We start from the raw sequence: 20,744 nt of genomic DNA on the forward strand, positions 1-20,744 counted from the left end.
TGTTTCGATGTACTTAAAAAATTTAATAAAGTTATATTGCTTTGGATGCAATTAATAAAAAGGTACTATGTTTCAGCTTCCATGGCTCAGCGCGGCTCGCAGTGTCCCTCTAAAGTAATAAAATGTAGTGCCGCAGGTTCGATTTATGCAGTTAATTTCTTTTTGTTGTAAATATTGATTTGTTTCTGGGTGTTGTGGTAAACTACTTGGAAACTCATACCTAATACAGAATATAATATTATGACTCTATGGATGTTTGGAAGAAATATTTAACTCTCGACGATAAAACTGCCTATCGTAATATTTGAGTATGGTTTTCCCCTTAACAAAATTTAAATAAGATATTTTATTTTTTACCTTCCTGGGTACATTTTACCTCAATTTACATTTTCTTGAGCATTTAAATTTACAATGACAGACGAATGAAAGTCAGCAATTCGAAAAACGCTATATATAGGCCAATGATGTCATACTTAATTTAAATTTTGTTGATAATATAACATCATGGAAATATTATTTAAATATCGAATTAAATACCTCGACGTATTCATTTCAGTCCTCAATTATAATCATTTTAATAATGAATTGCTCTCATATTTTCATTAGGCGTTCATAACATTTGCCTAGAAACAATCTCAAACATTTCTTGTGGTACAATTATAGCTGTATAATTGACATTATTTAAGATATAAAGTTTACATAATATTATTATTCATACTCTAGATTTGATATTATTTGAATGACTAATACAATGTAGTGGTCCGCAATATTTAGTACACACGTAATATTTCGGCTGTCTAGATGGCGTAGTTTAGTATATGTACGTACCGTACTGAGGTCCAGGGTTCGAATCCTATGTCGGACAAAGTTATATTGGATTTTACTGCTCAGTGTCGTCTGGCGTCTCTGATTTGTGCCCAATATGACGACAGTCTTGCCCCCTGTCACATCGTGGGACGAAAGACACATGGCGAATAAAGGCTTGTGGCGACTTGGTTGCCCGGCCTACCCCTTCAGCGATAAAGGCGTGATGTTTATATTTCCAAATTTCAGATAATTACGAAGTATTACGTCAGACTCATGAAAGACTAGCGCTGCGGCTTATGCTGATTGGGATCGGTTTTGCTCTCACATCCATGACATTCGGAATGATGCACTAGGTTTTTGCATTTATGTATTAACTTGATATGTTGTTTATATGCACTGTTATTAGTTTTTCTCCCACATCCATGAAATTCTGAATGATGCACTAGGTTTTTTGCATTACTAGTTTCTATTAATATGATATTTTGTTTACTGGTATATTTTATTTCATTATTTTGCTTGTAATTTATTTGTATGATATTGTGCGAATTAATATTTTTATATTATATTGTCAGTGCGAACACCTTCCTCGCAAACCATTTAAGTAACTAGATCTATAACTATAATTTCTCAAAATGCAATTTGAAATGATGTTTTATACTTTTAACTGCTTTAACTTAATGTAATGGCAAAGTTTTAACTGTCAGGGTACAATAAAACCATATAATCTAAGTAAGTGATGTCATCACGTTATTCCAAATTCCACCCTCACTCATAAACTACGGTTTTCTGTCTCTTTTCTTCGTGCCATAAATATAGTACGAGTGAAAGAGAAGTACATGGACAATTTATCAAAATTTCCAAGGGTCCAGATATTTATCAGAATTAGTAAAGTGATCTAGTTTAGTTGAAACGAGAGAGAAATCAGAGGGGTGGGATCGTTTCTGCCAAATTTCTTATGAAAATAAACAAACTCGGAATGCGGAGAGTGTTATACAGGATCATTTTAACATTGTCTGTGAATTTGTAAGTTTTTGCGCCATATATTGCTGCAAGATCTTGCTAGTCCAAACTTAGCATTATGATCTAGAAACTAGACTGCAGACTAACGTATATTCAATTCCAGGACAAAAATTGACAAGTTGTTTACTGGTGATAGGTCTCTCTTATGTGATAATCCACCTAAGTAGGCACCACCACAATGTTTATTTCTGCCGCCAAGCTGCTGCTTTTACGACGTATGTAGTTAGTATGTAGTTACTGATTTGTTCCTTTTGAAGAAAGTTGCAGCCAGTGTAACTACTGGACATGTTAAGACTTAACATCTCATGTCTCAGGATGGCGAGCGCAATGGAATACCAAACAATACTTTGTAATTCAAGGTGTTGGATGGTGTTTCTACTGTTTATGGCCGGTCGTATAACTTACTATCAGGCGAACGGCAGGCTTGTCTCGTCATTCTAAGCAATAAAAAAAGTTGTGTTTAAACCGTTATAATCCAATATTTCAGAGTTATCCATTAACCATTCATAGCCAGTTTTTAATAATTAGCTAAAATAAACCATGTGAACGTCAATGTACTTACTTGCATCCTTGTCTGCCGTTTTGAAGATATAAATGTGAGCATATAAGTCCTTAAATAGGTAAATACATTACAATTATATAATGTTGTGTTCTAATCAATCATGACTAACTCATGATTAAGTGACTCATGCTAAGGTTAGTCATTAGGGAATCTAATTAAGATGAACGCAAATTATTATGTATTAATTTACCTAGTATCATAATTGATATTAGTCATAGTGTCAAACTGTCAGTGCTTTAACGGTGAAGGAAAACATCGTGAGGAAACCCGCATACCTGAGAAATTCTCTATAGGAATTTTCGAGGTTGTGTGAAGTCTACCAATAGGCCAGCGTGGTGGACTAAGGCCTAATCCCTCTCAGTAGTAGAGGAGGCCCGTGCCCAACAGTGGGTCAGCATATAATACAGGGCTGATATGATTATCATTATAGTGTCAAACTAAGCTAAAATATTTTTGTGTTAAAGTAGGTAAATGTGCTATTGCTGGTGGTAGGATATATTTTATGTCCGCCCGGACAGCGACCACCGTACACAGTGTTAAAACCCGCCATAGTGGCCCACATAAGTAGGTCGTGTTCCGGGATCTGACTTCGTATATCCGGTTCCAAAAGGCCGGCATAATTGTTTCGACTGTGGAGGGGTAATCGTAGATTTTCTTTTGGACCCCACTTACCATTATGTGCAGTAGGGTGACTTTGGTGTGCACGTATAAAAAGCTTAGATGACAAGACCTCGAGGCCGTAGTCTAACTGCTGAATAGGTAACCTAAGTAAGCTATTATATAATGGATATCTCGGTACAGTAAGTATTCAGTGTGACATTTATTTTGTTAAAGCCACAGTCGCGAGCAAAAGGAAGTAATTAATAAAAAAACTATCTTATGATGGTAATCCTCGGTTTAACCAGCAGATTATATGAGTGGTGTGCCTTCCAAAAAAATTGCGTTAAACAGGAGTCAAGTCGAGTATTTGAATCTAAGAACTTTGGCTTCAGCACGCACTACCGAGCCCAAGACATGTAGTTACCTATTCTTTCAGTTTCCGCTTCGATGAAGTGTAATTGCTGATTGAAAGCTTCCGCTAATTCTGTTGTGCGAGCCGTAAATACATTTGTTCGTAGGCGGTATCTCACGGCGTCCACATCTTTCTCCGACACTGAACAAAGGGCTGTCTTTGTTCTAACCATCGTTCTAACACTCATTTTTCAATATAAATTACAGTTAGAAAATACTTTATAATGTGTATTTCCTTGAATTCGAGGAATTTAGACTAGTGTATAAAACATCTTCTTATAAATAATATGCCTAAATATACCGTTTTGGAGTGCAGACCAAAATGCAATGATAATTTTCTTTGTTTTTGTTTTTTTTTGTGTATGTTTTTCTAAAAAATAACTATAAAAAAAACTCTTATTCATTTCTTTCAAAGAAATTCTCATGCTTATTGGAATTTGAATAGAACCCATTGATGGTGTGTCTACGTAAGATTATAATGTTTTACTAGGTAGATAGAAAGAAAGGGCCCGCACACTTACTATATATATAGATCTCTTACGTGACAATGTGTTTGGCTACGTGTCACCGCTTTGTACGGTTTTGTTCGTTTGTATTTATAAATATCTAAACAATACAATCATTTTCCGAGCCTATGGAACCTCAGAATACAGGTTCTGTATTCTGAGTATTGCACCACCAGATGATTCAGTCTGACACATATTTAGAATGCAATGATATGCCCATGTGTTATTCCTAAATACGGAGTGCCCAACGTTGAACGGTCATCGTTTTCCTTCGTAGTTCTTAAAATTGCAATAAGTAACAATAATATCATTTACGTCGCAAAAAATCAAAACATTAATCCACCCCCAAGCAATAAAACAAGAAAATTATAGTAAAAGTTGAACATCACTACGCGATACAATAACAGATAGTGTTGCCCACATGGCCATTAATACATCCCCTCCTCGCCCCCTCCCGCACGTCGACTCTCTTGTTATGTAGATCGCTATCCCAATTGCCTCCATTCGAGATCCATATCTAAGTTGATTCTTGTCGATTCATTCTACAAAAGAATGGTAATTTAGCAACTACAAGTCTGATCAGCATTTTATACGAAGTTCGTGACTCGCATCTTTTGAATATATCGAGGGATAAATAGAAATTTTGTAAGTTTTATAGCTCTATTGTGTACAAGAGACCATCTATTATATTATTATTATGTGTACCAGTGACCAGGGTTTTTTCCTTTTCTAACGTTATGCAGCATTTACACATGCGTTTGTAAGAAAAATATTGTCTGGTTTATTTAACGTGAGATTTGATATTTTATTTCTTACTCTACAGTGCACAGTATAGTGGAGAGCACTTATTACCACTATTTTGTTACGAAAACAATTTCTAAATAGCATTACTACTGTTTACGAGCCGATCATGAGACAAGCGACATACACGTCTTTTCGTATAATAATAAAAAATGCAAAATGTTCAAACATCATCTATAATTAGTATGCGTAGACCTCATTATCCAGTTAGTATAATGCGAAACATTGGTGAATATGGCTAGCTTGGTATCACAATCCGCAGGCTTCACAGCCAGCACCCCCACCACTTTATCTCCGGCATATAGCGGCCCGAACTCGAAGACGAAGCAGTCCTCATACGGAGACATGTCCACGCACATCAACGAGTCATCCAAATCCACTCCATACCCCTCGTAACATCTCGTCTTATCCACAACTCTAGCATCAAACTTGTCGAAGTCATTTGTCAAGTAGACTTTCTTGTCCATAGTAGAGACAGTCTTCCAAACACTGGCCTCTACAACTGTCGCTAATTTGTCATCAAATAGTGAAGACTTCATTGAAAACTGGTAAAAGTCCACATTCAGCTTTGCGACAGCTATATCGTACTTAGGCGTTGGTTTGCTAGAGTTGTACTTCTCGTGTAGTCTCCAGAAGAGAACGGGGTACGTTAGGCTACTGTTTCGGGAGTAGTCGTGCAGAAGCAGCACCCTGTGGGTCGTGCCTGGTTTCCTACAATGTGCGGAAGTCACTACCCACTTGATTAGAATCACGCTTCCGAAACACGCGAAAGACCACGAATTTGACGAGTTCCTGGTGATTGCAGCGAGGTAGGGAAATCTGTCTGACACTGACAGGGACACGTTCTCGTTGAGCGCAATCACTCCCATGGTCTTGACGAGTTGGAAGACGTTGCTGGCTTGTGCGTGTTCCCTTTTGCGCTCCTCGAAGGCGATGTCGGTGGCGAACTTGACCATCACGCAGACGGCCAGGATCGCGATGAGGATCAGCACCGTCAGGATTATGCACGCCGCCTTCATTCTGGGAGAATCATTGTGGAATTTTTAAAATTGGGGTTTACAAATAAATAATAATACTAAATGATTTATTTGACAGTGATCTTCGATGTCGGTAAATGACATTTTGTCATAAAGGTAAATATTGTTGGATAGAGCATAAATAAAAATTAGTGCTTTAAATAAGTATGTAATACGTTTTCTTTATGTTGTAAACATTTTCCCCATATTGTCATAATCCCATAGTAGAATAAATTTTCAAAGGACCTCGTAAACAATTTGTAAAACATGAAAAGAAGTTCACAGGGTAAATAATACGAAACTAATGCGATATCAATAGGACGCAACACAAATGACGATAAACATCATAAAAATGTACGAAGCATTAATTTAATACGGTGTGGCAAATTCGATTCCCGATTGCGGGACGGTTCCGGACCCCAGGAAACTTTGTTACAAAACTGTGATTTATTATCAATATTCTATAGATAAAATTTACATTTTATACAACAGTACTTATAATTTATACTGTAATATTTTTAGAATTATCTTACCACGATCGATTCAGCTTTTTTCCTTAAAAGCATAAATTATTGCAAAGCAAGCATTCCTTTTTGTATTTATGTACCTAACGGTACATACATACATAGAATTAACTTTACAGGAATACGTACATTATATGAAATTTGAAAGCATTTGTTTTCTGAGGTTTTTTTGCAACTTTGCTATTATTTTAGTTGTTGGTACATTTTTTCGATTAAATATTTCTTTTTTTATTTTTCATTTATACAAATAAAATATATAATTTTATTCAATATAAACTATCATTACTTACATAAGAAATTGTATTTTGTATTTGGTAGTAAGTAGAAGGTACTAGGCTGTCTAAGTTAAATTTTTTAACTACAAGACGCAGCAAATATTATGTGTGCTAGTAAAGTCCACAGGGGGTAAGACAAAGATACTTACTTGAAGCTTTTCGCGGTTTTATTCTATAAAGATTTACTGTGATAAAAACGTCATGGTTTTACCATTAATTTTAATAACTTAATATTTTATAATTGATCGGATATTTGCAATATGTGCTAAAATCTGCACGAACACAGAACTTAAACCGTTCCATAGCTTCTTCACTCAACCAACGTTAGCACTTATTAATAAACAACTAAGTAAGTAATAATTTACAAAGTCGACATTTAGACAATAAAACCAGATGCCCTGACCACAGTGGGCAATAAAACAGAAATCTGATCTGATCAGTCAATTAACAGAACCGTAAGACTGGGGTCGGGTGCGATGACCCGTGTCCTGTGCTCGGGGTGACAAGACGCTGGACTCAGGATTGATAAGATTTATTGTACTCTTCCTTTTCGACTAAAGGGGTTGTGGCACAGGGGCTTAGGCTTTCAAATGTTCAATGTACTGTAGAATCTTGAAAGGAGAGAAGTTATGTAATATACGAGGAAGAAAAAACAAAATTTAAAATAGTTATACAATTTTTTTGTAGTTAATATTTTTTACTCGCTTTTAGTAATCTTTATTACGTGTAGTATAATTGACAGGTCCGAATGAAAACATGATGTATTTAAAATTAAGCTATAATACAAAATACAGGTGAATTCATCTTGAAAAGAATTAATGATGGGCGGAAACGGATGAAATGTTGGAGATAATTGGAGGGTTGTTTAGTATATACTTTATAAGTAATATATTATGTTTACGTTGTTCCACAGTAGGTGCTACTAACGTGAAAATAAACAAAAGGAAAAAGCTAGTTGCTAAATTGATGACACGCTAAACACATCAGAGAATCCATTAATTTCTAAATCGTAAACGCCTAAGCCATTAGCGGCATTTAAAATACTATCAGGCCAAATGTCGATGAGTTTAAATCAAATGATGTAGATCATAAATACTGATTAAGTCAATGTGATTACGGCCCTCGGATGCAGCGGAGCGGCTGGATGCCGTTTTATTAAATAAGTACTTTAGTGTTTTATGTCTGGAGTAAGTGGTGTGCATTGAAGGTTCGTATGTATTTGTAATGCTGTGTCGTGATATTCTTAGTACATAACAGAATATTGGGTGTTTTTTTCACGCAGTTCTTTTTAGCATATATCTAGATAATATTTTGATGTAGAAGTTATCGCATTTTTCTTTAGAATATATATTTACTAGTTTAATATTATAGAGAATTATAGAGTTTGGATGTAGAAGGTAATTTCTGGAAGATATCCGATTTTAAATTAATTTTTCACATAATGAAGCCACATTTCCCCTAAGTCTTGAAAAGTAATGTAACGTGGGGAAAATGGAGAGCTAAAGCTGGTGATGGTGAAAAGCGAAAGTTTTGTCAAATTGGCACTTAGTCAAATTACTGGAAACTAAGTAATTCACTCCCAATTATTCCCTGTCTATTCTCCAAGCTTTGTAAATATTCTAACAATACCCACTAGGAACAACATCGCTCCTTTATCAAACTCATAAAAATTCACGCAAACCCTTCGCAAAAAAGATACACAAAAATATATTCATGCGTGATATTTATCTCTCAGATAAATCTGTATGTTTGACACGTATGTAAATGAGAGAAGCGGGGCGACAAATGAGGCGCGACGGGCCCTCCTGATCGTGGGGGCTGACCCCAGGCTCAAGAATATACGACCCATGCAGCAATTTATCTTACATGAGCATATCTTGGGCAGATGGGAAATCTTCGAGCGATTTGTGGTCATCTAGAATTCATTCTTTAACGCTATAAGTTACCCACAGACTACATAAAATGCAGACGCAGAGACAAGCGAAGACATTTTATAATCTCATAAAAATTAAGTTTTTGTTTATATGAACGCGCCAGATTTTGGAACATAAGGTTACAATCCTAGAAAAGCTTTTATTAGTATTATATATAGCCTTGAGTAGATACTACTTTTAATAATTCCTGGTAACGAACTTTTACGTCTGTGGAATTACGAGCAGAAGTTTATATAAAAAAATCTTTACCTACTATATGACTACTATACAAATATGGTTTAAGAATTATAATTTTTCATACAAGAGGAGTCTATACAAATTATGATTTATTTAGTAACATAATATTTAATCAATAGTAAGTTATTAAAAACTTTATGTAAACAAAAATATCTTCAGCAAGTGACAACAAAAAAGGAACGAGAGCCCTGAGAAATTCACCATTTGCAAAAACAATAACAATAAGTCAGTCAATTAGTAGTTTTCGCTGAGTGGTTACGATAAGGGAGTGGCAACGGGACAGGGAGGGAAATATAACAAATTAGAATATTGTCATAACGACCGCCGTCTTAATAGAGATGCCTAAAAAATTAAAAGGGAACCAAGAGATGATTTAGTTAAACGTACTCGCGTCAATGTTTGCTAAATTTAATAAAACAGTATACATTTTAAAATCGGCAGTCTTAATTGGTCGTATTGTACTTACTATAGAGTACCTAGATATGCAATTACTATGCATATTACTTACATATATACGAAAAGAAGGATTATTAATACGATAATACTTATTATATCACAAGACGAAAATAACTATAAATACCGTTGTTCTAGTATAGGCATTGAATTCATTTCCAATTTTTTCTATTTTATTAATTTCTTCGTAAAATATTGCTTCCAGAGAACGTTTCACGCATCTTACCAATCGTATTGCCTGCTAAGCATGTACTTACAGCTGTTTTCAATAAACTATCCGAATCTCAAGCTTTAATCCGAATCCAAGAATGAACCAATCATAATAAATTACTTGTAAGTATGTCAAAAAAGCTTTCTTCTGATTGGTCAATTTTTGAGATAGATCGAAAAAGCTATTTTAAATATAACGATACTATCGTTTATTGAAAAAGGCGGTTAGATATTTTCGTTTTTACATCTGCTTATCCTTTGTATTTTCAGAGCTACAAACGATGAGTTTCATTTAAACATACAACCATTTTAATATTTTCATATAAACAATAGATACTAAGATATGTAAAAGCATCTAATCCGCTATCCTTATACAGATTACCGTCAACCCTCGCAGTTGCGACTACTTCCCCTCGGAGACACATAACATTTGTTATTTTAACCATTAACCGCGTTTTAATTGTCGCCGCGTTTAATGCGACGCCGTTGCAAATTGTATTGCTTATTTTTTATGAGACTTTATTGTGGTTAGGGAATGACAAGAAGTACTCATGTTTTGGTTATAGAGTTTGATGTCGTCGCCTTTGTAGCTGGATAGTACACGAAATGTAGTTAATATAGAACAATTGATGCCTAGTGGTTAACCACCAAGTTGGTTAATAAAATATAATCAAAATTAGACGTTTTTGAATCCAACACCAATTACCTAGACTGGATCACATATCGGTTACATACGTAATAACGTCTTTACTTTTATAATTTGGCACAGGCACATGAGTTAATATGTCTACTCTACAACAATATTTGGCCTACAGATCACTGCTGTGTGTAGAAAAAAATGGCAAAATAAGAAACAGTAGCTCTCACGGACCTGATAAACATAATTATATAGGTACACTGTTAAAATCGTAACTCTCCTTTGGCTTTGTTGGATAAAAAACAACAAAAACATGTTTTTAACTTCTACTTGCAAATTCCCATAAACAGCCGCATTTTGTTAGTGAATCCGTCGCTAATACATAAATATAATATATTGAACAATAAAACTTTATGTTTTGTAACAATACCAAGCTGTAGGGTAACAAATTGTCGGCGGTAGTTGTGTAATGTGACCACGATTCACGAAAACTGTACATTCTGTACAACAGGACGTAAATAAATACTTGCTCGACTATCCAACGCCGGATTTATACTAGATTTAAGTATAGATGTTTGTGCACGCATGTATCGCGTAAATATACATATTTTGTAGTCAAGCATGTAAAGCTGCCGGTCCTGCGCCTGGTCTCCCTTTGGTCATGTCAGATTGCCGTCTCACCGGACTATCAGAGTGAAGGAATAAAAAGTGCACCTGTGTATTTATTACTATCTGCGAAGCTGACTATCTGCGAAGAAGTGTAAGGTTTTACAGACGTCCTAGTATGTGAATCAATCGTATACTTTGGCGCTTTAAGTTAATAAGTACCAAGTTATAACAGTTGTCTTGTTTGTTCAGAAAGATGTCACAAAATAAGTATGGAATAGAATTGTAAGCTGATTAAAATATTATTTAAAACAGTGTTGATATCAGGAAATTACTAAAAAAATCTTAATAAGATATCCATTAAGTAGTCACTATTGTGTTTAGTAAAACGAATTAAATTAGTAATTTGTCCAACGATTGAAAAATCAACTCATTTAATGACCAAGAATACGGTAATATTTGAATCCACAATTCACCAAATATTATGTACACCCTATTAGATATTTTCCGCAGCCCCTAAGTTCCGGGTGCTGAGTGACGTCATGCCGGAAGCTGCGCGCCGGAAGCTCGCGATATGCCGACTGTCGTCCGGAGATGTTTTTTCTCATGACACTGCACTTTCGTACAAAAACTATTTTATAGTCATCGTTTCTGTTATATCTTCTGGAACTATTCATGGGGCACTACGCTTTTGCAGTTGGAATTAATGCAATATTCATAGTGACTTCGATTACAAAAAAAAGCTACATATTAGAGTTTTCGAATTTCTAAAATAAATTCGCATAAGCCAATCAATTTCTAGCCATTACAGGACTGAACGTCAAACGTTCAAAGCTATACAGCACGTAATAATTTACATATGAAGTCCCGTGTGATCCTCCTGGTTACAAGCAGTTTTGATTCTTAATATGAAGCAATCAAACAGCATGTTTAATCATACATTTGTACATATTAAAAGCCAAGTACGTAGATATGAAATTAATTCTCATTATAAGCATATACAGTCTTACTCATAAACTTGTTTTAGCGTTAAGAGGAGGTTAAGAATTGCTTAAATAGCTTTCAAAAACATCACCTAGTTTAAACCTACTTAAGAGGCAAGATGGCGGGTTTTGACTTACAGCTGATCGAGTAAATGGTTATTTTTGGAGTTATTTTTGGATCATATATGCGGTCTTACCTAATCGGCGAAGCTAAATAAAAAGGCATTCAACTGCAGTTCATTCCCTGATCGATCAAAACATTCAAAGGAAAATCTATAACTTGTCCGTTATATAATTGTATCTGAGATGGCGGGGAGATAGTCGCAATAAAATCGACACAACTCGTTATGAATGCCTGATTTATAGCCGTGGAGGGTGCCTTACTCTTGTATGTCGGATAAGATATATTAATGATATTGTAACTTATAGAGCTATGGCCTATGATAAAAGGGAGTCTACTTCGAAAAAGAACGTCGAAACGTCGGTCCGAAACGAAGAAATGACGAACTTCGGATTTATTTGACTACTAAATTCGGATCCGTCACCGTTTTGTAGCTTACCTTAGTAGCAGGATCAATTCCCCTATTTATTCTTTTTTGGAGAAAGCAGTGGAACTTTATCCTCGCAGATGGTTTTAAAAAGGGTTGTCGAAACCCTATAAGTTCTTACAAATTCCATGTCTGAAATATTGCGATCTGATCCGTCGTCGAATCCGTCATCGGATCCGTAACACTTCGTAGTAACAAAACGTGCGATCTGTCATCCGAAACTACGGATTTCGTTTTTCGAAGTAGACCCTAACACCATGTGTGGACTATGGACCAGTGGGGAAGAGTTCATATCACCCGATTCCTATCGGCTTCCCTCTATATTGAATATAATTATCATTAGAACGATTTGCAGACCGTCTTCATGCATATTAGTACCTATATATTGTGTCAGTTTCCCTTTTGAAAAATTTCACCCTTCGCCATTGCTATGGACTGCTTCTTTTTTCTTTTTTCGTGGTCGTAGGATATTTGTATACGCTCGGATAGATATATCTATACACGAGGTGTAAAACCGACCATAGTGGCCCACGTAAATGTGTCACCGGGATTAGTCTTTGTATATCCGGTTTCAAACAGAACGGCATTATTGTATTGACTGGTGCGGGATAATTATCTATCGTTAGTCGACATCATATCTGGACCTTACTCCCTATATCATCAGAAGCACAGGGTTTGCTGTGGCCGTATAAAATAAGGGAGGTATCAACTGTAAAATACAAAAATTTACAAGGATTGTTGGGTGAATATGTTTATCTTACAGAACAACGAAATCAAGTAGTAGTTTCATTGCTATGTTTCAACAGCCAGCATTAGGACTAACTAGTCATAAACAATTTCAACCACTATTTCTTATGGTTTCGTCAAACAGCCAACGACTGGGCGACGCGACGCTATCACTTGAAACTATGGAAGTCGAGCACGACGGCGCTATTAGACTCTCCATAGAACTCTGATCCCATTCCCAGGCAACGTAGAAGCTTGTATGTAAACGGTAAACACCAAATAATATCAGGTGTTGCTGACTTACAAAACAGAAACGTTTTCACGTAAGATGCAGCAACGATTTGCTGTACTAAATTCTTACAGGCCGCCTAACTAAACCCGCTCAAAAAAAAACGATATCAAATCGTATTAGAAAATCATACTTATGAAAGATGACACAACAAGAGTTCCCTATATCAACACATGAACGACCCCCAAAAATGAATTCATATTTTGTCAAAACCCCAATCCGTAAATCAGTTAATCAAGTTAAGTGTTCGAATCCCCGTGACGTTTACGATTCACTCGATCTTTATTTGCGCGAGGGACGCCGCGTAGACAAATAGCTTGCACGGATTTGCGAGATCTCAACATGTATTTGGATTAGAGACCACTTTGGTGATGGGATCCAGTTTGTTGACTTCACGCGGGTGATTTTGTGTAAGATCTTTAGTTTCCGAGGATTAAGGGAGAAAACTGATAAGTATTTGAACGTAATATTGACGACTCAGTCAGCTGTAATTTGTGGTCTTATTTTAATGGAGTCTTTGCTACAGATCCAAACTTCATACATCCTTTAATTTGAAAACAAGATTTAAAGCTAATAACGTAGTCAATAGGTACCAAAGATTATTTCTAGACAATAAACAACTACTTTGACGAATGATGGCGCTAAGATTAATTTATAATTATAATAATTAACTTTATTTTGGCAAAATTTTGAATCAGTCACAATATTTTGAACAAGTAATTGACACAGACAACATTGTTTATGATTATACAGAATTTTTAAACCTTTACTTATTTAATAAGGGGCCAAACTAGGCAATGCCTGTATCTTGGAGACCAGAATAGTAAATCTAGCCGTTTTTCAGTTTTTATAGTAGGTATAATTTTTTATTACTGTAGTGGTTTTTTATATTTATTAACATACTTAAATATTTTTTTTTTCAAGTTAAGTAACAAATTTAAAACTTTATTTGCACATATAAACAAGAAATTCTATGTTTTCCAGTCTATGAGACCTCGCTTGTTAATATTTGATACCGATTAAACAATGGGAAAGATAAAGATAGTAATAGCAAGATGCAGTCGCGGAAAGAACAGTTTTTTGTTATATTATGCTCAATTCATCAATCGAAAAATCTACTAAATGAGTTAAGATTTAGTAACATTTAATATTCTTTTGTCACGCTTTTCCTTAAGCGAGGACATTGCTCATTCATTTCATTCTTATATAACACAATTTATTTTCTATTGAAAAATTCGAGAGCCTTCTACATTTAGTTTTCAGTAGACAAGATGGCGTCCCTCGCCCACCTGTTTGCTTTCGGCTACGATTGGTTGCGGCTGAGGTCGCGGCCCTTAAGGGCACTCCCACCGACGCATTATAGCCACCTTGGGGTTGAAAATTATTTTTAAAACCGCATCGTAGCTGCGGTGAAGTCTTTGTTTTATTTGAAACCACAAGATGGCGGCGGCAAAATGGCGGCATTGTCATTGATTTTTGTTGATACTTATTTGTGAATGATGAATGAGAGTCAGAACAGACGTATTCGATGTCTTTAATACGTATTTGCTTATTTACTGATAATGTATGTAAAAATTCCGCTCTTAAACCAACTGAAAGATTAGTGCTTGTCGCACGGGCGCGTTAGAAAACATTAAATAAAACTATATTGCAGTATAAAATCTTACTTATATTGTAAAGTGTAAAATATATTTATAACATTATTAAAAAGTATAATAAACATAAAAGTTTGTCAAGACACTGGACTGATCACATAAAATAATTAAAAACATTACAAATCCTACAAATAATGGGAGCGCACGGTCCTGCGTACAATGCACCGGGTTTCATTAAAGAATAATGAAAAGAAGAAAATAAAAACCATTTTTTTTACTAAAAATAATATATTGTGATTACCACACTAATCGCGACTTGAGGACATATACTTATTTTTTCGCGATTTCTCGTGCGCCGCCATTTACAAACTTCATCTTACCACTTCCACCATGATGACCAATAACAACCACAGCCAAGCAGTCCATTGTTGCTCAACTACGGCCCTGTTGCACCAATTACCAGTACAGACGCAGGCATGGAACCGCGCGTAGAGGGAAATACCGCGTGAGAGAGGCACCAGCGTCGCCATGGGGCTGGTCACGCAACCGTCATCTACGTTCTAGAAGGAAATATATTATGTCAAACACTGGAATGCAGAACAAAAACAAATGTTATATTAACGTATTTTTACTGTCAGTAGGTAATCAAAAATTTAAAGCGAATTTACTGGAAACAATGAAGGAAAATAAGTCCCAAAAAAGATCTCTAATAATTTCGTGTTTCAGTGACTAGGAAAATCTTTCTGGTATTGTTGAATTTGGTTCTAAAATGTTTCAGTACTCGAAAATCTGGCACGTTGGTATTTCAAAGTTCTTTTCTTATCGCACACATGCAAACTATGGAATGAACTCCCTGCATCGTTGTTCCTTAGGCTTAGAAAGAGTGGATACCTCCTGGTAGACAGCAACATAGCTTTGCCTCCGGTATTGCATAAGTCCACGGGTCCACACTCGTTTGCCTACTTAGGTAATAAAAAAAATATTCCACTAACAGCCAAAGCTAATTCCAGTTTGGCCATCCTCTTGCTGCCGTAATGCCGGCCGGTCGTCGGTCGGAATCGGTTGCGGCACGTGCGCTGGGTGTACACGCCGCTCAGGTCGACCCACCGGACCGCACAGCCACCGGTCCAACGACCCAACAACGCACGAGGATCAGACCTATTGCGCTGGTAATTGTTACTGGGGGAAACAGAGCATTACTATGAGATGCGAGTAGGTAGAACCAGCAGAACTCCACTTTTTATTGCCTTTAAACTGGCATAAATTAGATAAATGTACATAAAATTAGGTCGGGGGCATAAAATAAGTAACCCAAATATCCTCGACTTTTCTTTATATTTCACATATACATCTTGAGAAGTAGTTACACATCTTGAGATGTAGCACACACTGCAGCAACAACCACAGATTTACAAAGAAATCCGAATGTTCAAATAATCGAGAAATAAATACTCACACATCGAGATATCGACAGTATTTCCTAAATCGGGAGATATGGCCTTTGGCGCGAGGATCAATAGGCACCAGCGGCAGGAAGTCGGTGGCGAAGGCGTCTGCGCAGTAAGTGTTGCGAGGTATACCGTGGGTATCCATACCGCATACAAAACACTGCAAATGTTATAAGAAACTTGACATGATATTTGCAAGGAGAGTAAAAAGAGGGGTACCGTGAACTTCTGAACTACATGTTTTGCTAAAATAATGTTAAACGCTCTTTATACAGTAAACATTAGGTATATTAGCAAAATAATTACAGCATACAATTTTAGACATTTTTTGACAACGTCCAACCAGAGAAAATAATAGAATAGTCACCGCGTGACATCTCTTCTCCTCTGCCAGCCTGCCCGGCAGCTGAATACTTCCGGAAATGCCCAATGCCATCGGCTAGGATAGCGGCGCGTAACAATAACTATAATCGGTTAGACGTGAAGTTTACCTTCGAGACGATGGTGGTATTGTACCATACTTCGGTGGTGGTTTCCGTAGTGGAGACGGTGGTAGTGGTGGTGGGGATCTCGCACGTGGGGATCGAGAACCGTTGCAGCGTCTCGTTCAGCTGTTGCGTCAGATTGGTGTCGTAGTCATAGGTCATGTTTGCGACGATGGCCAGGAGAGCTGATACACGAGGAAATATAGTTTTTATAGCATTCTCCATTCTCAATAGTATTCTGCACATATATATTATGTACAAGCTGAAATTTTGTACTCTATTTCAGATTATGACACAATTATATGCTACTAGTTTTCAATGACCAAAAATAAAAAAGCGTTATCTTCTGCCGATACAGATACATATTTGACATAAAAAAAACCTTAATATATTCCTAAAAAATTAAATTTTCGGTCTTAAAAGTTACATTGATTAATAATTCTAGTTTTCTAGCGTCCATTATTCCAATTCATACAACTTGAGTTTTGTCATGTCTTATATTCATTCATTAAATAATCGTTTCTTTCCCATTTAATATTCATTGATGAATGTCGCTCTGACATGTGATCTGCATAGTATATTATGTTATTTAATATGTGCTCTGTCCATAACTTTTTGCAGGATTAAGAATATTTTAACTCGTCATAGCTTTGTCATTTACATACTTAATATGTATAAAGAAAAATTCAAAGTACATATTTCTAATGTACCTCTTCAAGACAACAATTTTTTTTTAATGAATATCTTATTTTTTTAAGCATCGATTGCCTAGTAGATTGTGGAACGGACTGCCAAGACGAATGTCCGCAGGTTCAAATCTCAAGGGCACACACCTCTGACTTTTCTAAAAAAATATGTGTGTATTCTTTGTGAATTATCGCTTGCTTTAACGGTGAAGAAAAACATCGTGAGGAAACCTGCATGCCTGAGAAATTCTCTATAGGAATATTCGAGGATTTGTGAAGTCTACCAATGCGCACTGGGCCAGCGTGGTGGACTAAGGCCTAAACCCTCTCAGTAGCCGAGTAGAGAGTAGAGGAGGCCCGTGCCCAACAGTGGCACAGTATATAATACAGGGTTGATATTATTATTTATTATTAATATCTTTTGCTGTATAAAGAATAAAGAAGAATATTTCGAAACTTACCTTCGATGTCAAACTTGGGACCGGATGTTTCCGTCGTTTCAGGTTCAGGAGTTTCACTGGTACTCATGGAGGTCGTGGTGGTAAGCCTCCTGGACGTGCTTTCCCCTGCTACAGTGGTTTTTGAGTAGGTATGCGGGGTTTTCGTTGACGCATGTGTGGATTCGTTCAGAGTCTTTGTTGCGGCGTCCTCATCGGCAGTCAGGGACTTCGCTGTTGTCTCCGATTCAGTTGTGTGGGTCTTCCCTGGCAAGTCCGTTTCAGTAGTGTGTGTTGATTCGGTGGCATGGGTCTCTCCTGGCGCATCCGATTCGGTGGTGAGGGTCTTAGCTAGCGTGGTCGTTTCAATACTTGTAGTGGGGGTGGTAGTCGGTAGCAAATCTGTCGTAACCTCATTAGTGGTAGGCGGGGGCGTTGTTTCAGCGTGCGTTGCGGTGGTGGGAGTCGTTGGTTCCTCGGGGGCGGTAGTCAGTGAGCTCCTGGTCGGTGTCATCGTCGTTGCGGTGATCTCGTCGCTCGTTGTTGTGGTGGTTGTCTACATTCAATACAAGCTTTTAGATATTACTTATATCTCGACCTCGACCAAAAATGTCCTACAAACCTGAATACAAAAACAGTCCTTCACTGCTGCTTGGCAGCAGAAACAAACACTGATTGCGGTAGTACCTACCCAGAGAGACTGTAACATAGAAAATATTCATCGCCTAGGTCTAGTCAAACTAGCCTGGCGACAAAACTGTAAAATCTAAGGTCTTGGTAAACTCACATCTTCCCTCAGGATTGCCCTCTCGCGAAACCAGTCGTCCTCCATAATGGGAGCCCTGGTGGGACGCGACCTGGTCGGCATCAGCCTTGCGCCTGTATGTTGCTTCTCATTTTTACTCCGGTTTGTGCTTTGTTTACTGGACCTTCTCGTTGGCGTAATGTCAACCATTCTGCCGGAAAGCAGTCGCTTTATCGCACCTGGAATAATAGATGAAAACTATCAACTGAGTTAATTCCATTCGCCTCCTTCATCTTTAAAATGATAAATGACTTGCGCTGTAGTTATTATCCCACAGCGTAGTACAAATGGGCTAAATTATATTTGGGTGGTAGTAGACTTTCTCACACTACAACCCACTACAACTCCTATAAGCCAGGATCAGTAGTGGCACGCATTTTATGACACCGAGTGAAGATGAATGTAAAGCTTAGTCAATCTCAGAGAACACTAATTTGTCTTTTTCTCGCTATAAAATAAATCAAATAGAAAGATAGAGCGAAGTTGGAAATATAGATTGTCCACTCGCCTCTATAGCACAACGGAGGGATATTCTATCATAGAAAACCATCGAGTAATAGCTTGTGATGCTTAAAAATAAGATACCGTTTCCCTTTAAAGCCGAGATAATATAGGATTTATATACCTGCAATAATGACCACTGGCTGCATAGAGCCGTATATGCGAATTTCAAATCTAAAGGAATATGTTAACCTTTAACGTCGTATATTTCTTGAGGGTTGAGCATCCTGAGGTCCCCGCTTCCGAAGCGTCGTACCCTGGTCACCGCGTCGGGACGACGGGACAGCAACGGAGCTACGGGATATGGTTTTAATAAAATAACAGGCTTCTCGGGAAATACTAGTTTTACTGACATCTAAAATTGTACAATCGAGAATTCGTATTTGGACTAACGTCCATGCGTTCTAGATTCTTGTGTCATCCGAATTAAATTTTCAACGCCAATATACATTATTGGAAAGATTACCTTTATGTATCACTAAAGTGTACAGTTCCAGATAAAATTTGAAACAGTTCAAGCTACGTTTTAATGAATTAAAATGCTGATCAATCGGTTGGAATAGAGTCCTCGGGGCATATTACATAACCATCTAAGCTAGTCAATTTCATGCAAGCTACCTTCGTCTTCATAATCATTGTCGAGATTTGGACCTTCATAGCTGTAATGGCTGTAGAACTGAGCACCAGCTCCGACGGTCACCAGGCTCACCACGCACACCACCCACCACATTGACACAGCATGTAACTAGTTCAAAGAGAACTTAAACTGTCTTTAATGCTTGTTTTCAAACCCATTTTACTATTGTAGAAGGAACTTATGCTTTGGACTTTTGAAATTACATGACACTGGAAATTGATTGACAGGATACCAAAGAAAATATAAACATTTATATGATAGTAGCTGTGGATACTATATAGTATATACATAGTAAAAAGAGTTTTTTTATTAAAGTACAAAGTGTTTAAAATAGAGATTGATAAGAAAGAAGCTATTAGTTACACCTGGATACATTTTTACTAATTTATTTATCACAAAACTAGGCTCCAAAAGATCAGCAAATCTTTTACTGCATATACTTTTATAACAAAGTTTCCCGCTGAGACAAAGTCCTTAAATATGACTAAATTCCAAGCAGCTAGTATACGAAAGTTGTTCATTACAGCTTTTAACAAGATCTCAGAATACGTAAATATGACGAGATCTAAATAATGTTGAACATTTTATTGATTAAAGTTAATTATTTCATTTAATTTCACTGCTAGACTAATAGAGTTGTTAGTAAAAAACAAGCTCTTCTAGAGGCTCAAACACATATTTTTTATCCAATATTTCCAACTATACGCTTGATAGATTCTTTTATTAAGCATGTTTATTCCTTCGGTAGAGAATAACATATCTTAACGAGTGATAATATCTTTCGATAATAGATTAGCGTTTACGATTGTATAGAAGTATCTTGGCTATCCCTCCTGATCACCCACTTAGTCTTGTAGTATGGTACAAACGTTATTTCTAGCTAACAGTTATAATAACAAAAAATGTTTATCTATAGCGGATCCTATAGTATCGACCATACAATCTAACTATGGTGGTTAGGTATATAAACATCCTTATAACTTTGACTGAACAAAACCGATAATA

General features: G+C 36.6%; 2 protein-coding genes across 2 annotated transcripts; both read right to left on the reverse strand.

Moving 5' to 3' along the window:
• Window positions 1-4,867: 4,867 nt before the first annotated feature.
• On the reverse strand, window positions 4,868-5,826 carry LOC115444527 (trypsin epsilon). Its single transcript, XM_030170328.1, has one exon. It carries the CDS (start codon window positions 5,724-5,726, stop codon window positions 4,878-4,880), a length of 849 nt encoding a protein of 282 aa, XP_030026188.1. The 5' UTR covers window positions 5,727-5,826; the 3' UTR covers window positions 4,868-4,877.
• An 8,980-nt stretch (window positions 5,827-14,806) lies between these two features.
• LOC115444519 (flocculation protein FLO11) lies at window positions 14,807-19,993 on the reverse strand. The gene is made up of 8 exons (XM_030170317.1): window positions 19,721-19,993; window positions 19,295-19,396; window positions 18,584-18,780; window positions 17,821-18,352; window positions 16,680-16,858; window positions 16,197-16,348; window positions 15,733-15,919; window positions 14,807-15,300 (listed from the first exon to the last, which is right to left on the reverse strand). Exons 1-8 carry the CDS (start codon window positions 19,830-19,832, stop codon window positions 15,112-15,114), a joined length of 1,650 nt encoding a protein of 549 aa, XP_030026177.1. The 5' UTR covers window positions 19,833-19,993; the 3' UTR covers window positions 14,807-15,111.
• Between the last annotated feature and the right edge of the window lie 751 nt (window positions 19,994-20,744).

This window comes from Manduca sexta, chromosome 18, assembly GCF_014839805.1.
Source record: "Manduca sexta isolate Smith_Timp_Sample1 chromosome 18, JHU_Msex_v1.0, whole genome shotgun sequence".
In the NCBI taxonomy this organism is placed as follows: Eukaryota; Metazoa; Arthropoda; class Insecta; order Lepidoptera; family Sphingidae; genus Manduca; species Manduca sexta.

Coding starts and splice junctions, on each gene's coding strand:
- LOC115444527 (XM_030170328.1), bottom strand. CDS start 5,726: ATGAAGGCGGCGTGCATAATCCTGACGGTGCTGATCCTCATCGCGATC.
- LOC115444519 (XM_030170317.1), bottom strand. CDS start 19,832: ATGTGGTGGGTGGTGTGCGTGGTGAGCCTGGTGACCGTCGGAGCTGGT. Junction 16,349..16,679: donor ATACCACCATCGTCTCGAAG/GTAAACTTCACG, acceptor TAACATTTGCAG/TGTTTTGTATGCGGTATGGA. Junction 15,301..15,732: donor AACTGGAATTAGCTTTGGCT/GTTAGTGGAATA, acceptor ATTTCCTTCTAG/AACGTAGATGACGGTTGCGT.